Source organism: Huiozyma naganishii, chromosome 5 (genome assembly GCF_000348985.1).
Source record: "Huiozyma naganishii CBS 8797 chromosome 5, complete genome".
Classification (NCBI taxonomy): domain Eukaryota; kingdom Fungi; phylum Ascomycota; class Saccharomycetes; order Saccharomycetales; family Saccharomycetaceae; genus Huiozyma; species Huiozyma naganishii.
Genome location: NC_035926.1, coordinates 542,244 through 556,324, shown reverse-complemented (window position 1 = coordinate 556,324; position 14,081 = coordinate 542,244). Strand labels below are relative to the sequence as shown.

Below are 14,081 nucleotides of genomic sequence, written 5' to 3'. Positions count from 1 at the left end.
TCTAGTTTATTTGAGGATAAATTGGGAACTCCCTTTGGGAATGGACTCATGACCCGTTACTCTATCTAATACAGTACTGCGAACTACTATAAATCCGACATGTGAGTATACGAACACAAGACATGCAGATGGCCCGTTATCCGGAACATATATAAGCCGCAAGGTATCTGCAGCGACATCTCTCAAGACTGTCTCTAAATCCAGGACCCACCGAACGAACCAGGCTTAGACAAGCAAGTATAACTGATATAACTAAATACTTACATATACGGCGTAAATACACAATATCAGAGCCCTTACACAGTTTAATTAATCGTAACCGACTTTAGTTCTTACAGTTTAACGGATAGAAGCGGTAAAATAATGAGCTAATAAAAAAGATCACATTGGTCTTCATCATATAAAAAGTAAAGCACTTTGAAATTCATATACTAACCTGGGCATTATATTTCATAATGAGGGAGCTTCTACTGATTTTTTGACGACGACCGCTGAAGAGACATTTTGGATCTGAGGTAGATCTGAACTCAAAAAGTTGGCAGCACATGAAATTATCACTCCAAGATAGGTTTATTGAAAAAAGTATTGGGCACATTTTGCTTTGATGTTCCTAACTTCAGTAATAATCAATTTCTCCAGACGTTACGTAATAAATTATGCCTCATGAGTACCCCCGTTTATTTAAACAAGAGTGTTATAGTATTAATCTTGGAACTCAGCTCAGCTGGTTAGGAATACCTTATTCGACAACCTGGACACAAGGATATAGGAAAAGTCAGGACAAAACCAAAAGATAGAAGACAGTAGAGATGTTCAATATCTGGGAAGAGCAAATGATGACGCAACAAAAGGTAACAGCTTGAAAGAAGTCACTATGGAATAGAGTAAGTATAATTAGATAAGACATAGGACATATGCATAGTTCACGACCAAATGGTAAGTGTGACCAGATTCTACATCGACGGTCTAATCCCCAAATTAAAAATACTGGTTGCTGACGGGATGCATCTCCATTCTACGATAGGACTAATATGAAAACTGTATCGGCTTCTCTAAACAGAACTATGTAGTGTACATAATACTATATAGAGATATCCTCAAATATCTTCATCCAGTGAAAAATACTGTTGTGAAAATTCTCCATTTTCACGTGAGACAAAAATGTACTTATCTCCAGGAAGATTACAGGGTTTGGACCTATAATTTCCAACACATATAACGAACGGACAGACCCAAGCTAATGCGGTTTGATCCAGCTTCACCAATTATTATATGAAGGCCACAGATTCCAGTCATTGGAATCCTCGTCCCGTTTCCTTTATATATTCTCTTTCTATATATTCCTTATATAGAGAGGACAGACAATTGATCACTGTTTAGACTCTTATATACCTTAAAGTTTACTCAAAACATTAATTATCATTAACGCTACCTTACAAAAAATTTTGATGTAGTAACACCTACATCAGGACCTAAATAATAATTAGGTCATTACCCAGCTCGGCGCTAACGGTACGTAGACATTGAGCGAGCGAGTAAACAACGTTCCACTCACACGTATATAAACCGGTATGTACGTATGTACTCGTATGTATGATGGTGTTCTCTAATAAAAAAACCAAGCATTGATTATAGAGTAACTAGATACTAGATTCATCAGTGGATTATCTATATATAATTATACTTTATTACAAAAAAACAAGAAACATACGGGCGTGTGGCGTAGTTGGTAGCGCGCTCCCTTAGCATGGGAGAGGTCTTCGGTTCGACTCCGGACTCGTCCATTTCTTTTTTGACCTTTTTTTAGCACTTTAATCGTACCTAGTGATTTTAAAATTATCCACCTAACAGTTTCTCTTCTTCCAGAATCTCATCTTTTAATGTCACTCATCAACGTATTACTCGGATGTAGGAGAACCGGAGAACTATTCGCTTTATAAAAGTATTGATATAGTCATCCCACATTACCGACTCTATATTTGGTAGTGCTGCTACAGGACTTAGAGGTTTTGTGCTATTCTAAGTACTGTGCGATGTCAGAGCAAGATAGTCGGCCAATCACCCAGAAGGATCTCGAAGAATTTAAAGAATAGATGCTGAGACTTATGAAACAACTAGAACCCAAGATTTCCGCCTCTGTTCCAGTCACCGCACCGGCGGCAACTGCTACTGCAGAACCTGTTGCAACTACAAAGCCAACGGTCGACGCCAATGCAGTTGTTGCGACTGCCAATACAACGCCCACTGTCTTACCAACCGAAGAACCGATTGCGGAGACCACCACATCGAAGGAAAGTCAATTGGTGAATGTCTCTGTGGATGCGAATGGCGATTTGATTCTGAACGACGCGCAACTACTGAGATACCAGACCGCCTTGGAAGTACTCAAAGATACAACACTAAATATAGAGTCCACTGTTTTTGAGGACGCTAGTGACCGTTTCACAGTGTGGAAAAGACGCGTGGAGATCCAATTCAAATCCCCAGTGTTAAGGAGGCTAGCCGAAGTAGTAAAAATTAGTCTACTCGCCTATACCTTGACCAGGGAGCATACGAATTGGTACCAGGATAACTACAAGAAATTTAGCTCGTTGGCAGAATTACTTGAGTCAATGACCAAGAGTTTCGGTAACCCGGCTCCCTATTGGGATACCTATAAGAAGTTACACCATGCGCAACAAACAGGTACGGTTAGCGAACTTGGGGACTATTTCCGCAGAATAGAGACCCAAGCCCACCAGATTATCCAGCATACGTGTTTAACGCAGCCTTTCGAGCCGCTCTCAAACCTGATCTTCAGGAGAAAGTAAGCGAGCTAGATCCGAATTGCCAGCTACCATGGAGGCGCCTGTTGACGGTTGCACTTAACCGCGAACGGTTGTGGAAAAACAAACGTACCGATCATAGTGTCCACACGAGCTCTAACACAGAGAGACCATACAAAAGAGCACATAAAAAAGGGGTGCGCTCCACCAAGTTTTGTAAGCATTGCAAACGCCGAGGCCATACCGTTTCAGACTGCTACTACAAAAACGAACAGAACCGCCCAGAACAGTCAAAAGACTAATAAGGTTGCAAGAAGACCCTACAGCAACACATTTTTGGCCAAAACCGAACAAATTGAACAAACTGAACAAACCGACTACGCACACTATGATCAAAGACCTCGTTTCGAGGTTCGTTACTGTGAACGACGAACCGATAAAGGTTACATTGGACTGTGGAGCTCAGACTTCTGTAATCAATGCGAAACTGATTTCTAAACTGAACTGGAAATTGAAAGAATTAGACCACACGATTGGTACCGCGACGTCCGTTTAAGGGAACCAGTACTGGATTGCTGCTCAAAGCACTTTTAAGCTTTTGGAACGCCTCAGCTTGGCTCTCCCCTTATCCGGTCTTGGCCGACGCGTATTCGTGTAAGAGACGTGCAGTGCTGCTGAATTTAGAGATGAACCTGCGATAGTAGCCGGCCAGCCCTAAAAACTGTTTACATTGGGTTGCCGTTGTTGGCGTTGGCTAGCTGGTAATAGCGGTAAGTTTCGTGTTGTCCATGTGAATCCCGGTACCGTCAATCATATGTCCTAGGAAGTGGATCTGTCGTTTGAAAAAACTGCATTTCGATTCCTTAGCGGTTAAATGCACGGCCCGAAGATGGTCCAAAACTAGGCTGAGATGTTCGGCGTGTTGCTCCTTAGATGGGGAGTAGACGAGGATGTCATCAAGGTAGACAACAACGAATTTGTTAAGGTAATCGCGTAGTACACCATTCATGAGCATTTGGAACGTGGAAGGCGCTGAGGTAAGCCCGAAGGGCATCACACGCCATGCAAATTGTCCTTCATGCGTCAAAAACGCTGTTTTCATACGGTCTTGGTCCTTTATAGGAATCTGGTGGTATCCAGAGATCAAATCGAGGGACGAAAAGAATTTGGCTCCTGCTAACTGGTCAAATAAATTGTCAATAAGTGGTAAAGGGAATCGGCTCTTGATCGTGTGGCTGTTGAGTTTTCGATAGTCCACACATAGTCGTCTCGTACCATCCTTCTTTTTCACAAATAACACAGGCGCACCATAAGGTGACGTTGTAGGAAAGATTCTTTCGTCTCGAATGAGTTCTCTGATTTGTTTTGAAAGTTCCTGTTTCTTCTCCCCCGACATCCGGTACGGTCTACTATGTGTAGGAGAAGTACCGGGAATAAGGTCAATGACGTGTTGGATCTTACCAGTATACGTCGTGCGTAGGGGTAAGGATGACGCAATTACGTTTTTGTATTGCGCCTTAATAGTCTGGACAGACTCGGTGTCAGTCACGGTGTGTGCGTTTTCCGATTCTGTCGTAGCAGTGTGGACAAGGAACAGACAACATTCTGTACTCTGATTGTCTCGATTGTCTCGTAACTCTTTTGTTTTAACAGTTCCGATAGAAATTGAGACGACTTCCTTATCTGGCGGTATGATCGTCATGGCGTTGTTACTGGGTCCGTTAAATGAAGGGGAGGCCACCACTTGGTTTTTGATATTGGACACTGCCTCCTTTAACCAACTCATTGCTAATGACAATTGAGCTTCTCGATCTGTGAGATACTGTTCCATACTTTGCAAGGAGTTTTTCTGCTTTTTGCAGAATTGTATACTTCGGCTTATCCCACACTGGATTCAATATACCCAAGAAACGTACGGGGTAACCACGTAAGGCCATGAAGGGTGAACATTTGATCGACGCCTGGTACGCAGTGTTATAAGCAAACGCTGCTGTCTGGAGGTACTTCACGCACCCTGCCGGTTCTTGCAGAATGTCCGCATGTATTCTTCCATCGTTTTGTCTAGGCGCTCTACTTGGCCATCACTTTGAGGGTTATATGCGGTCGACATATGCACTTGTATTCCTAACCGGTAAGTGAAGTGCTCCCACAACGTATTTGTGAACTTCGGGTCGCGATCCGATACAATGAATCGCGGCACTCCGTACTGGAAAATCACTTTGTTAAAAATGATATCGGCGATAGTTTCCGTTGGTGGTCTTGCTAAGTGGTTCGAATATGGCCCACTTTGTTAATCTATCTGTGATCACCATTACTTGGTCGTAACCTTCGTCAAAAACCATACCACTCACGAAATCTATATTCAGTGCTTCGAATCTGTACGAGGGAATTTAAAACGGGTGATAGACTCCAACCGGTTTCTGGTGTGAGTTCTTCGATCGCTGGCACTCCTCGCACCCCAGAATATATTTCACAATTGCATTCTTCATTCTTGGCCAATAATAATAGGCCGCAATGAGAGCATAGGTTCGCGTAACCCCGGGGTGCCCTGCTCCTAGGGAGGAGTGGCCGTTCCAGAGAGTTTGGTATCGTAGGGGGCCCGAAGGAATGCAGAGTCAGTGGAATGCCCCTTCGTACAAACCGTAATATGATAATTCGTTCTGCAATCGACGAGACCACCAACACAGAAAATATTGCTGATATCATCTTCAACAAAGTTATGCAATACGGGGTGCCGCAATTCATCGTATCGGATTTCGACCCCAAGTTCACGAATACGTTATGGGACCACTTTATTTACCAGTTAGAAATACAAATCTTTGTTTTCATCTGTGGTGGACAAACTCGTTTCTCTTTCAGAATGTCTATAATGTCGCAAAAGAACTCGCCTTCCTTATACTCCAGTTCCAAGGTTTTGCATGTACGAAGTTCAAGCCTAGCAGAGTGGGTTCAGAGAGAGATTCATAGACAACACAGTCAACACTTACCAGTTCGCCACCTAGCTTAAAGGTCAAGGTGACTCCGTGGTGGGATTCTTGAGGGAGATGGGATTCCATCGCGGTCTCGGTACCCACAGTGTGATCTAATTCTTTCAGCTCCAAGTTCAATTTGGGGATTAGCTTCGCATTAATTACACAAGTCTGAGCTCCACAATCCAATGTGACCCTTACCGGTTCGTCGGTTACCGTGAAGACCTTAGAAATTAGGTCTTTGATCATAGTGTGAGTGGTCAGCTTGTTTAATTTAGCCCAGAGGTGGGTTGCTGCAGGGTCTTCTGGCAACCTTACACATTTTTTAGCTGGTCAGAGCGGTTCTGTTCAACTTTGGAGTAGCACTCTGCGACGGCAGTAAGCTGTAAGCTGGCAATTGTCATGGTGAAATCCCGTTCAGTCGAGCTATCTTGTGTCCACCTTTAGAAGTGTGTTTAGGTCTCTTTCTTCTGCCTCATTGCGGATTTTTCACCATTTTCACCACGTAAGGCAAGGACAAACCCGCTATGCCTTCGATTCCGGTTGGCTGAAGAGATTTTATTTGAAACAACTGTTACACCATCCAGTTTGCAGCAAGAGGAGTGGATCACGATCAGGAGATCGTCAGATTTTTGGGGAGGGCAAATGTACTATCCCATTTGTGCAAAGCCATCCTTAGATCACTGGCGTGACCGTGTTTTTCTCTCAGAACCTTCTCTTTTGATACCGCTCTCTTTTACACAGCTACATACCATTCATATACAAGAGAACCAGATAAATAACCTTCTGATAGTCTTGATATAATCATCCCGCATTACAGATACTATATTTTTGATTTGTTCCTGTTGAGCTAGATTCTTAACTATCTCTCTTCTCTTCTTCGCTTAGTGAACTCATATTTACTTACAATAATCTGTTGTTCTTTTTACCCCTTACGTAACAAATTATCTACGAAAGACTAACCCGTTTGTATCTTCCCATATAAAGGTGGACCAGAAGCCATCACAACCTGCGTTTAGTTAAGAGCTTCCAGTCACTCTTTAAGAAGTATCACCGGACGTCAACAGTACTAAATGAACTATTGGCGTGTTTGTCATTGAGGACCAGCTCGTTTGGCAATTCTATTTTCATATAGTTAGTGGTTCTGGCAGCTTCTCAATTCCTGTACACCCAGTTTACGGAGCAGCAAGTAAAACCGGAGCCGTAGTTGAGTTTCATCATTTGCAAAGACGTAATAGGCTGTACGATCATGAAAACTTTTATAGCTTTAGAAAGGGTGTTATAGCTTAAATTTACATACAGTTCAGGTTCAAGAGGTCGCAAATACCCACCCACCTTGTGAAATTTCTTAAGGTTTTGGACTAATCATATTTTCTGGAATGACCCATTCATCAAATTCTTTCTCAGTTAAAACCCCCAATTCCAAGGCAGATTCCTTAAGAGTGATGTTCTTGTGGTGTGCATTTTTAGCCACTTTAGCGGCTGCGTCGTACCCAATCTTTGGATTTAGCGCTGTTACAAGCATCAAAGATTTGTTCAAGTTTTCGTCGATTTTGTCCTTGTTGGCCTTCAAGTCGTTTAGACAGTGGATTCTGAAAGATTTACTAGCATCTGTCAGCAATCTGATTGAACTCAACAGGTTAGAAATCATGAGTGGTTTGTACACGTTCAATTCGAATTGACCTTGAGACCCAGCGAATGTGATAGTTGAGTTGTTCCCCATCACTTGGACGCAGACTTGAGTCATTGCCTCGTTTTGAGTTGGGTTGACTTTCCCTGGCATGATTGAGGAGCCTGGTTCATTGGCAGGTAAGATCAGTTCACCGTACCCACAGCGAGGCCCCGATCCTAGGTATCTGATATCTTGAGCAATCTTGAACAGAGAACACGCCAAAGTGTTCAATGCACCGCTTGCCTCGACGATGGCGTCATGTGCAGCTAATGCCTCGAATTTATTTGGTGCAGTCTCAAAATGCAAGCCAGTCTCCTTGGATACTTCCTCTGCGACAAGTTTGTCAAACCCGACCTTTGTGTTCAAACCAGTGCCTACTGCTGTCCCACCCTGAGCTAGGAAATGTAAATGATACAATGAGGATTGGACTCTCTGGATACCGTTTTCAACTTGTTGAACGTACCCACTAAACTCTTGTCCCAGGGTCAATGGTGTAGCGTCTTGCAAATGGGTTCTCCCAATCTTGACAATGGATGAGAATTCCTCCACTTTATGTTGCAGTGCATCCTTCAAATTCTGTAACTCTGGGATCAACTTGTTTGCGATCTCTGTAGTGGCAGCAATGTGCATCACCGTGGGGAAAGTGTCGTTAGAAGATTGCGATTGGTTGACGTGGTTATTTGGGTGGACCTGCTTTGAGCCAAGCTCACCGCCAAGCAACTCAATTGCCCTATTCGAGATAACTTCGTTAGCGTTCATGTTGGACTGTGTCCCGGACCCGGTCTGGAACACAACCAATGGGAAATGGTCGGACAGTTTCCCCTCGGCGACCTCATCGGCTGCGAGCTTGATCTTAGCGGCGATACTCTTATCTAGAGTCCCCAAGTTTTCGTTCACCGTGGCAGCAGATTTCTTTAGGATCCCAAATGCCCTCACTACGGGTTCCGGGATCTTCTCTCTGTCACCACCAATTTTGAAGTTCTGGAACGACCGCTGTGTTTGAGCACCCCAGTATCTATCAGCAGGGACATTAATCTCTCCGAACGAGTCCGTTTCGACTCTGAACTCCTGGTTCGTAATAGCAGACGCAGACATATTTCTTCTGAGATTGTTACGCAGCAGTGCAACTTTCACGCTGGCTTTACCACTGGAATTGAACACGGATCTGATCATGTTTTTGGGGACTGAGAGGTGTAATACTACTTTTTTCAACTGCACTCTGAGTAACTCTTCACTTAGAAATCCACGGGTTTTGGGATTCAATGGACTAGACAAGAGGGGGGGGGTAACTAAACGGGAAGAAGGTTCAGTCAAGTACCAAAGATGGGTGCTGAGTATTGCAAGCAGCAGGGGAAGGGTTCCCCCATCCCCATGTACGAGTAAACCAAGGTTCACACAACTTTACACAATTTCACATTCATATAAATATCATTCATTCCTCGAGACTTGCAAGGGCTGTCCCCGTTCACCAATCAAAATCTCGGCATTGCCAACTGCTCCGCGATTTCGGGATCCCGTTCCGCCGGACGGCCTAACCTGCTGTAGTTAACGTGTAGTTGCTGTAGAAGACGAGTGGTATGTGACGGTGCTGTGCTTTGTAGCAAGAGTGGGATGCGTTGGGGCACTTACTTGGTTGGTGTTCTGGGTGTTTAGACTGGTGCAGCAACGGACACTAACCTGGCCACGTTTCGTACAGTTGGCAGTAGATGCCGTTCGGCTCCTTTGAGGAGACTAATCTTGATACAACGGTGAGGGTTTAGGCTTGGAGGGTGTGTTGTTTGATTGTCCAACTTTCAACCCCACAGTCCTTATCTTCTACATATTTCTTGTGTTGTTGAACGTGCGGGATATTTAGGTTCTTTCAGGGCATAGTTGATGCATAATTTAAGTGATGTGTCCTCTATTGTGCTGTATGTAGGCAGACGGTTTGAACTCCTTAGGGGGGAATAGATCACAGGACAAGAATCCAAAACGAGCCATCTGCTTCTCACCCTGCTGCTGTATAAATGTTCAAGAAGTGGCACATGAGACAGATCATGTTTCTGCTAATCAAAGTGTCCAAACAAACACATTATAACCATACAACGCTTGAACCTGTGTAGCTTGGACCGCCGTTTCGTACTATCAGTAACTATGAAGGTTCACAATTTCAACGGTTTTTTATAATTTTCTAATCCAAAAGGCTGCGATATTAAGAATGGACACGTCGGTCTTATTGATTCAAAGCTGGAGACTGGCCGTTAAAGAAAGTATCCACCCTCAGAGTTATGCTGGTACTAAATCTGAGGAGTAGAAAACAACAGTTTGCTCTTTTGGTCGTGGTCATTTACCTTCTGACAGCGTTTACTGTGATAAATGCATTTGGTAATTCACATACATTCTTGGAATGGACTACTGGCCTAACACAGGGAGTTAATTATGTGATTATAGCTGCATTCTCCCTTTTGAACATTGTATTGTTGTGGAAGGGCTTTACATACATGGTCTTTGGAGATTTACGACTTATAGAAGAGGAGCACATATTTGAAAGGATACCCCTTACAGTGATAAACCTAATTATGATATCGTCCCTATTAAGCGATAAGTACATGTTTGATATTGTTTTACTTGGTGGGCTATTGTTGGTTTTGAAAGTTTCCCATTGGATCCTTAGAGACAGGTTAGAAGGGTTTTTGCAAAGGATTAACGACACTACTACGCTAACTAGCTTGCTGTTCTCCAAATTCTCGAGAAACTTACTGATATTCGGTATCTTAGACTATTTTGTGACGAAGATATGCTTTTTCAACCATTTCGGCAACTTCTACCACCACGGTGACTTCAGTAACATTACACAGATCATGTTTGGTTTGGAATATGCCGTTGTGTTCATTGACCTGATAAATATACTCTGCCATACGGTGCTCAACTTCTACGCCTTCCACCGTACACAACTACAGTCAGCAAGGTTTAACTTGGAGATGATGAATGACGACTTCAGTGAGGACGAAAACGATTCCGGCGTCAATGCTGATGGTGGCTTGGAAGGTAAGTTTATTTACGAGAAGTTAATTGATTTCGTTGCAGGCGTGTTAAGAACTGGCTTGCACTTCACCATGCTAATACCACTAAGATTTCAATCAATGCTAGTGAAGGATTTTGTTTGGGACTTGTTTAATCTGGTAAACAACGGTAACAGCTTGTGGAAAATATATAAGAATAACAGACAGTTGAACAAGAAACTGCCAAACATTGCCATTGAAGATTTACTGGACCATGATAATATGTGCATAGTGTGTATGGATGATCTTGTGCTGGTCCATCATCCTACAAAGAGGCGCCAATCAGTTCAGGAAGAATGCGACGATGAGAAAAATACCGAGAAGGACAAACCATCCACTACAGAAGAGGACCTATCAGAGGTTGAGCCAACTCAGGGAGACATCGACCGAATGGCCGATAGTAAGAAGCCAAAGAAACTACCTTGCGGCCACATGCTGCACTTTTCTTGCCTCAAGAACTGGATGGAGAGATCTCAAACATGTCCAATTTGTAGGGTCCCTGTGTTTGACAAGGACGGAAACGTGAGACCAAGCATTGCCAAAACGAGGAGAAGCCCTCCAATGAGCAGTAGTCGCTCTGCAAACCGTTCTAGAGCATCGCCTGCACCAATTCCCACTCCAACTCTAACTCCCACGCCAACACAGACACAGGCACAGACACAACCTCAAACTACACCTACATCTACAGCCCCAACTTTACCGGTTCAAGTGTCACTAATGGATATACCAAATAGAACCAAGTCCCGTTTTGCCATTGAAAAGGACACGGCAGACGACCAAGAAAGGAACATTACCATCCGCTTCAGAGACCTGAACGACCCAAGTAAAAGTTTCAAGGCGACCGTTAACGTACAAAGAAACCCATATCTACACGAGGCGGCCTTCACAAGCTCTTAAGATGCAGCGGCACAACCACACATACACATATACGTAAATGACAGCTGTTATTATTACCTTTCGTAAAGAATATGCCAAAACGCAGATTCACTTATGTAATCTGCATAGAGTTTAAAAAAAAAGAAGAGGACGGTGGTTATGATCCAGGGAATGGATGACAGGTATTTGTTTGAAGTGTTTAGACTGCGTTTACTCTCTGGTTAGGGAACGGCAAGCACGAAGGGACTGCTGCAGTGTTAGAAGGTGCATTCCATCTTATTTTAATCAATCAAATTGAAGAATTTAATAAGGAAGAAGAAAGGCCTTGTAAAACGGGCCAAATGGGGACAAAAGCCGATAATGGCGATGTCGTGGCACCTCAAAAATCGAGACCCAAGACTTTGGAAACGACATGTTCGAAGTCCGTTGGGTTTCCGAACATTGACGAAACCTCCAGCACGGATTCTTCGAGCTCTTTATCCTTTGAATCAGTTTCGTCACAGACAGTAGGTCAGGATCCAATAATTAACTCAACAAGTCAGGATCTTAGTGTGGACGGTGAGCCGAATTCCATTGTGGAAAAGATACAGAATTTTAGTGTTGAAAAGAGTCCGGACTATGTGGTTGATAGGAAGCTGGATTCTCCTCCTAAAAGTAAAGAACATAGGAAATTCGGTGGTAACAAAACTAGGATACGGAGCTTACTTCAAGAACGTAAGTTGAGCAAATCAAGGAAGGTTCGACAGCACCAACACAAGACCCGGCATAAGGGCCACAAGCATAAGCATGACGATGGGCCAATATCCCTGGCTGTGTTAGCAGAGAGTGGGATTCTTATTAAATCAAGGAAACCGAAACCATACGAGTATGATGAGGACTTTACCAAGATATCTGGGGCCAGGAGCAGTATAGGAAGTAGCACGACGAGTTTTGCTAGTAGTGATATACATTTCAGTGACCCTGACTCGGACCTGGAAACTGCGTCGTACGTCAGTTGTGTCACATGTCTAAGTGACAGTGTGTCATCGTTATCGGTTAACAGCAGCCAAATAAGCGAGAGACCCCAAACTGAATATGCATCTGTTAACGGTCAAATCCCGACAAACTCTGTGATCCCTTATGATATTATTCTTAACGCAAAGCACGTTGATGTCAACGACGAATCTCTTAACAAAAAGAAGTTTCCCAAGATTACTTTGAACGATAACCATCACCTGATAGAGATCACATTTGCCCGGCCAAGAAGAAACGACGTTGTACCGAAACGCTTAACATTGTTGGTGGAATACGCATCTAGGATGTATAGCAATAAGTTAAACGGTAAGGGATTGGAGGACGAGTTTGCATCTGATGTTGTCGAGGAAATATTACGAAGAAGTTACAAAAACAGTAAGCGGAATAGAAGCTTACTCGTTATCATCAATCCCTTTGGTGGGAAGAGGAATGCGAAGAAGATTTTTATGAGGAAAGCAAAACGATTACTAATGGCCAGTGATTTTATGTTTGATTTGGTATATACCAAGTACTCAGGGCACGCCATTGAAATTGCTAAGAATATGGATATCGAAAAGTACGATACCATAGCATGCGCATCGGGAGACGGCATTCCGCACGAGGTGATCAACGGGTTGTACAGGAGGCATGATAGGGTACGAGCATTTAATAAGTTGGCCATTACAGAGATCCCGTGTGGGTCTGGGAACGCGATGAGCGTTTCCTGTAACTGGACGAATAACCCCTCGTACGCTACATTATTCATCATCAAATCTGTGGAGACGAGAAGCGATATTATGTGCCTGTCACAGCCGTCATACGAGGCCGGGGTACCGAAGTTGTCGTTTCTGTCACAAACGTACGGTATAATAGCGGAGTCCGACATCAACACTGAGTTTATTCGATGGATGGGCCCCGCCAGGTTTGAATTGGGCGTAGCCTTCAACATTCTTCAAAGGAAGAAATACCCGTGTGACATTTATGTGAAGTATTATACCCGAACGAAGAATGAACTGAAGGCTCATTATTTGAAGGAGATAGAGAAATCGAAGCACTCATTTGAGGAGGATGACTCCGACAGTGAGCCCGTGACAGAGGAGATGTTCAAAGTCAAGTATCCACTGAAGGACGGTGTTCCCTCGGACTGGGAGAAAATCGATTCTGCGTTGACGGATAATCTTGGGATTTTCTACACGGGGAAGATGCCGTACGTAGCTGCTGACACCAAGTTTTTCCCAGCGGCGCTCCCCGATGACGGTGCCATCGACATGGTTCTGACAGATTCGAGGACACCGTTCACGAGAATGGTTCCTATCCTGCTGGCGCTTGACAAAGGTTCGCACGTTCTGCAACCGGAGGTAATCCATTGCAAGATCCTCGCGTACAAGTTGATCCCCAAGCTTGACATGGAAAACACCGTCGATGGTGCTACCGGTAGGACTTCCTCCAACGGTAAGGTGTCTTCCACAGGATTATTTTCGGTGGACGGGGAGAAGTTCCCACTGGAGCCCTTACAAGTGGAAATCATCCCCAGATTGTGCAAGATGCTGCTGAGGAATGGTAGTTATGTGAACACCGAGTTTGATGGTATGTGAAGATAAAGGAGAAACTATTATGATTATGATCTTAAAAGTGAAAACCGCTAGTTTTCTTATATGTATGTTTTTATAGTGTCAGTTAAGTCGAGAGGTTTCTCTAAGTGCTTTTCCCTAATGAAGTCAATCGTTTCCTAGTAGATGCAGAGAAATATATATATATATATATA

The 14,081-nt window shown here is 43.6% G+C and overlaps 4 protein-coding genes and 1 non-coding gene across 5 annotated transcripts; 3 read left to right on the top strand and 2 right to left on the bottom strand.

Moving 5' to 3' along the window:
- Positions 1-1,711: 1,711 nt before the first annotated feature.
- KNAG0Etrna2A lies at positions 1,712-1,784 on the top strand. The gene has a single exon. It is a non-coding gene; the product is annotated as a tRNA-Ala (tRNA).
- A 1,735-nt stretch (positions 1,785-3,519) lies between these two features.
- On the bottom strand, positions 3,520-4,596 carry KNAG0E02760 (reverse transcriptase family protein; the record flags this gene model as incomplete). Its single annotated transcript, XM_022608268.1, has 1 exon — positions 3,520-4,596. The coding sequence occupies one exon, from the start codon at positions 4,594-4,596 to the stop codon at positions 3,520-3,522; it is 1,077 nt and encodes a 358-aa protein (XP_022464781.1).
- Positions 4,597-7,082: 2,486 nt separating this feature from the next.
- Positions 7,083-8,579, bottom strand: FUM1 (fumarase FUM1; the record flags this gene model as incomplete). Its single annotated transcript, XM_022608267.1, has 1 exon — positions 7,083-8,579. One exon carries the CDS (start codon positions 8,577-8,579, stop codon positions 7,083-7,085), a length of 1,497 nt encoding a protein of 498 aa, XP_022464780.1.
- A 1,094-nt stretch (positions 8,580-9,673) lies between these two features.
- Positions 9,674-11,344, top strand: HRD1 (E3 ubiquitin-protein ligase HRD1; the record flags this gene model as incomplete). Its single annotated transcript, XM_022608266.1, has 1 exon — positions 9,674-11,344. The coding sequence occupies one exon, from the start codon at positions 9,674-9,676 to the stop codon at positions 11,342-11,344; it is 1,671 nt and encodes a 556-aa protein (XP_022464779.1).
- A 320-nt stretch (positions 11,345-11,664) lies between these two features.
- On the top strand, positions 11,665-13,911 carry LCB5 (sphinganine kinase LCB5; the record flags this gene model as incomplete). The annotated part of the gene is made up of 1 exon (XM_022608265.1): positions 11,665-13,911. The coding sequence occupies one exon, from the start codon at positions 11,665-11,667 to the stop codon at positions 13,909-13,911; it is 2,247 nt and encodes a 748-aa protein (XP_022464778.1).
- Positions 13,912-14,081: the final 170 nt, after the last annotated feature.